Below are 3,711 nucleotides of genomic sequence, written 5' to 3'. Positions count from 1 at the left end.
TTTTATTCTATACATCTCTAAACATATCCCGCCGCAACGCGCGGGGTATCATCTAGTACATACTAGTAATACTGGGCTAATTTTTTGTTTCATTTCTGAATAATGGCGCTGCCGGCTAGGAGCAGTGACAACTAGCGAAGCCGCACTGTCCTAAAAGGATGGAACTATGGGAGCATCATAAAATTGTCAGGTGCAGCATCCTTGTTTCACATGAAAAAAAAATTAATCGTATAGCCCAGATATGCTAAAAAAATATAAAGATATGCAAAGCAAGAAAATATCTCAGAATCGTTCACCAGACTACCGGAGTTTCAAAAGGAAACTTAATGTCACATTTCAGAGTATCTTCTACACATACCCAAAAAAAAAGCACTAACTCCACAGTAGAGCCAAATACAAAAGCCAGAGCCAAAAGTCTCAAAGGGGATAACATTTCAATCCCTAGAAAAGGGTTTAATAAAAAAAGGCGCCAAAGTTGCATTTCTTGGCCCTAATAATCACCACGATCTAACTGTAGCCTGCAGAACAGTGAATCGGAATCCACAATACAACACAACATTGTTGGGGTGAAGAAGCTAGGCAACAAGCCTAGATACAGATAACCGCTGATATAGTACTCCTTCAATTCAAACGAATTCCAGAGGTGCACAAATTCTAATCTCCAAGACACTGAACCTTCATTCCCTTCAGACTGTCATGGCTTTCCCTATCTGCAGAGTAGTGAACTGATTTGGCAGCACCATGTACGCCTTCCTGAGATATCTGACGGCACCCTATGACGGTCAGTGACTCCAGCTTCCCTGAACGTGCCAGCGCAACCATTCCATTATCTGTCACATTATTACATTCGCGGAGAGTGAGAATACTCAAGCGAGGAGCCTGAATAACGAAATCCATCCCAGCATCCGTTAGAGACACGCAATCCACAATCTCGAGTGTCTCCAGAAACTGACAGGATGAGAGCCCCTTCATCCCAGAGTTATAAAAAATGCTTGCACCATTTAGCACAAGAGCGCGGATTGGACAAGATTGGATCAGGGTCAAAATACCCTTTTGCGTGAAGCCTATTTCTGTTGGCCAATCGGGATCGCAGAATGTGAAAGTGAGCTCAACAACCTCAAGCATAGGGCAGCTGAGAGCTAGAGCCTCGAGGCTGACATTGGTCAGTGGCGTCCTAAACTGAAGCCCATGGTGCCCAGAATGAAAGTGCAAAGGCATGAGCCAAAGTGAGATGCTTTTAAGGTTGCTGCATCGCTGGAACAGTGCAATCATCTCACTCTCATCTAGACCGATTACATATTCCAGGTCAAGTGTCTCCAGTGCTTTGCACTTCCCAAGGAGAAAACGAAGTCCAATTTCTGGCTCAGTTATTATATGAGCAAGCCTAAGATGCTTCAAATTCTCACAGCAGATGTCATAGCTATATGGGTAGCCAGGCACGTAGGAGGGGTCAAGGGACATAGGCATCCAGTAATTTCCATTAATTTCGAACTCAAACTTCTGGAGCTTTTGCCATCCTGGACCAAACTTTAGGAGGTCATATTGGCTGATTTCTTTGCAATCCTTCACCACTAATTCTTCCAATGATCCATGTCTACCAAGGTACGCTAGCCACCCATCAACAGATACTGCTATACAGTCAACAAGGTGGAGAACAGAAAGATGTTTGCAAACAACCGCCACCAAAGAAAGGCCACACCAACTTATTGCGGGTGCACTGATAAGCTTGAGGCATCTCAACTTTGTGCAACGAGCCAGATAAGCCATACTAGCATCCTGGATGTTTGAGTAAAAGCTTAAGGTGAGATCAGACAGCAAGGGACATTGAGATGATAACACAGAGAGGCAATGTTCGTTGAACTGCTCCCCGTGGCTGGGCGTCCAACCAGAGTAATTGATCTCTACTTTAGACAGATTGGAGAATCGGGAGAGCAGTGATGTCAAGGCTTCTGTTGCAGTGTTAAGTCCACAGCCAATGCAGATAGCATCCCTATGCCCCCCTTCAAAGGTGTAGAGCTGCTTCGACACGAGGGAAAGAGAATTAAGATCGCTTGCCCTGGTAATCCTCCTGAGGATATCTGCAAGCAGTGGCTCCGGGAGATCCTCCATCGCTTACTGCGGCTACACGACTTGGGACGGGCAGGGCGCTGAAATTAGAACACATCAAGATAATCAGATAGGAGTTGTAGAACCTGTGTATAAAAATAATATATAGGATAAGCTAACGTTTATATATCTCTAGAAAAATGAAATGTTTTGTGTGCTATATTCTGTATGACAAACGCTAATTAGGAACTGGACTGAAGCTTAGTACATTAGGGTTCAACTCGTGCCAAGAGCGCTCGTATCTCTCAGTTATCTCCAACCTGGTTAATTTCTACCGAAGCTGCTCCCCTGCTGGACTAGTTCTTTTTAACAGAGAATGCTAATTAAGGCAGCACCCTGGTTGTATTTGTATCTCAATCCTGGAGCAAAATAGTTACAAGAAAAAATATACCGAACTATAACACCCTAATTACATTAAATCGCTGCAACACGGGGGGTTGGGTTTGAGGGGATAAATTACAAACATTCGCCTGTTGAACTGCAACAAGGGGGGTTGAGTTTGCGTACAAACTTTCGCCTGTTGAACTGTAATGAACATATGTGCGGAAGTACCGAACCAGGCAGCCACACGCCAAGATAACAGCATGTAATGACCTCTAGACGCTGTGCTACGAACTGAAACAAACTATTCCCAGTTGCATTTAGTACAGAATCCATCCAGGTTCACACATGATAGCTAGTGGCACTAACAGAACAAGCAGCAACGGTCCGGTCGACCTAGGCACGGCAGTACGGAACCAACTGAAAAATTCGATTCCACCTAGACAGTACACGACGGAAATCTCCAGAGGTAACTGCATCAATCGAGTTCGCCTTGTTACTAGTCTCTCTCGGGCGGCACAATTAATCAAGGCCGCTGAAAAGGGGAAAGAAGTCAGCCCAAATCCGTACCTCGGAGAGAATTGCCGAGCAATAGAACCGGCTACGGGAAGGATGCCCGGAGCGGAAACGGCGGCTTCGGGAGCGTGGAGGCAGGCGGGAGCCCTGGCCACTGGGCCGGCGGCGACGGCGAGCTCCAGGGCAAAACCCTCGTCGTCTCGCGGCGTGGGTGAGTGAGTTCTGGCGGCGGAGAAGATAGCCATGTGGGCTGATTTCTGTTGCGTTAAACTGGGCCAGGCCGTATGCAATATGGGCTTTCAAATAACTTGTCCAAATACTTCGTTTTTTTTTCCTTTCTGGAAACAGTACTGACGGGTATGAGTTGGGTGATTAAGGAAGGAAGCTTGTAATCATCAAGTTCATCACATAAGCCTGGCTTTTTACTGAGCTTACCTTTGTTGCTTCCAGCAAGTACCGGAGGGCGCTACTAATGTGCTATGATCATCACTGAGCATACCTTTGTAGTCACGGCGGCTTCTGTCTCGGCGACAATCCCCTAGTGTGGCGTTTTAATCCAAACAAACTCTTTCAGGTTCCAACTTGTGAGACGTCGTTTCCATCTCAGACCAATGATTGAGTGTTTCCTGAACCTCAAGACATTCCATGTGTCTGAAGCCCATGAAGTAAACCTCAAGCTACTCAACTCTGTAGAATTCTTCTGCACCTAGTATGAGCATACTGTGTGAATACAAAAGCTCAGCAGATATGAATTCTTATCTCACCATC

General features: G+C 45.7%; 1 protein-coding gene across 1 annotated transcript; it reads right to left on the bottom strand.

The window, feature by feature from the left end:
* Positions 1-293: 293 nt before the first annotated feature.
* On the bottom strand, positions 294-3,127 carry LOC124688728 (F-box/LRR-repeat protein 14-like). Its single transcript, XM_047222367.1, has 2 exons — positions 2,998-3,127; positions 294-2,147 (listed from the first exon to the last, which is right to left on the bottom strand). Exon 2 carries the CDS (start codon positions 2,107-2,109, stop codon positions 655-657), a length of 1,455 nt encoding a protein of 484 aa, XP_047078323.1. The 5' UTR covers positions 2,110-2,147; positions 2,998-3,127; the 3' UTR covers positions 294-654.
* Positions 3,128-3,711: the final 584 nt, after the last annotated feature.

This window comes from Lolium rigidum, chromosome 2 (assembly GCF_022539505.1).
Source record: "Lolium rigidum isolate FL_2022 chromosome 2, APGP_CSIRO_Lrig_0.1, whole genome shotgun sequence".
Classification (NCBI taxonomy): domain Eukaryota; kingdom Viridiplantae; phylum Streptophyta; class Magnoliopsida; order Poales; family Poaceae; genus Lolium; species Lolium rigidum.
This window is presented reverse-complemented; position numbering and strand designations above follow the sequence as displayed.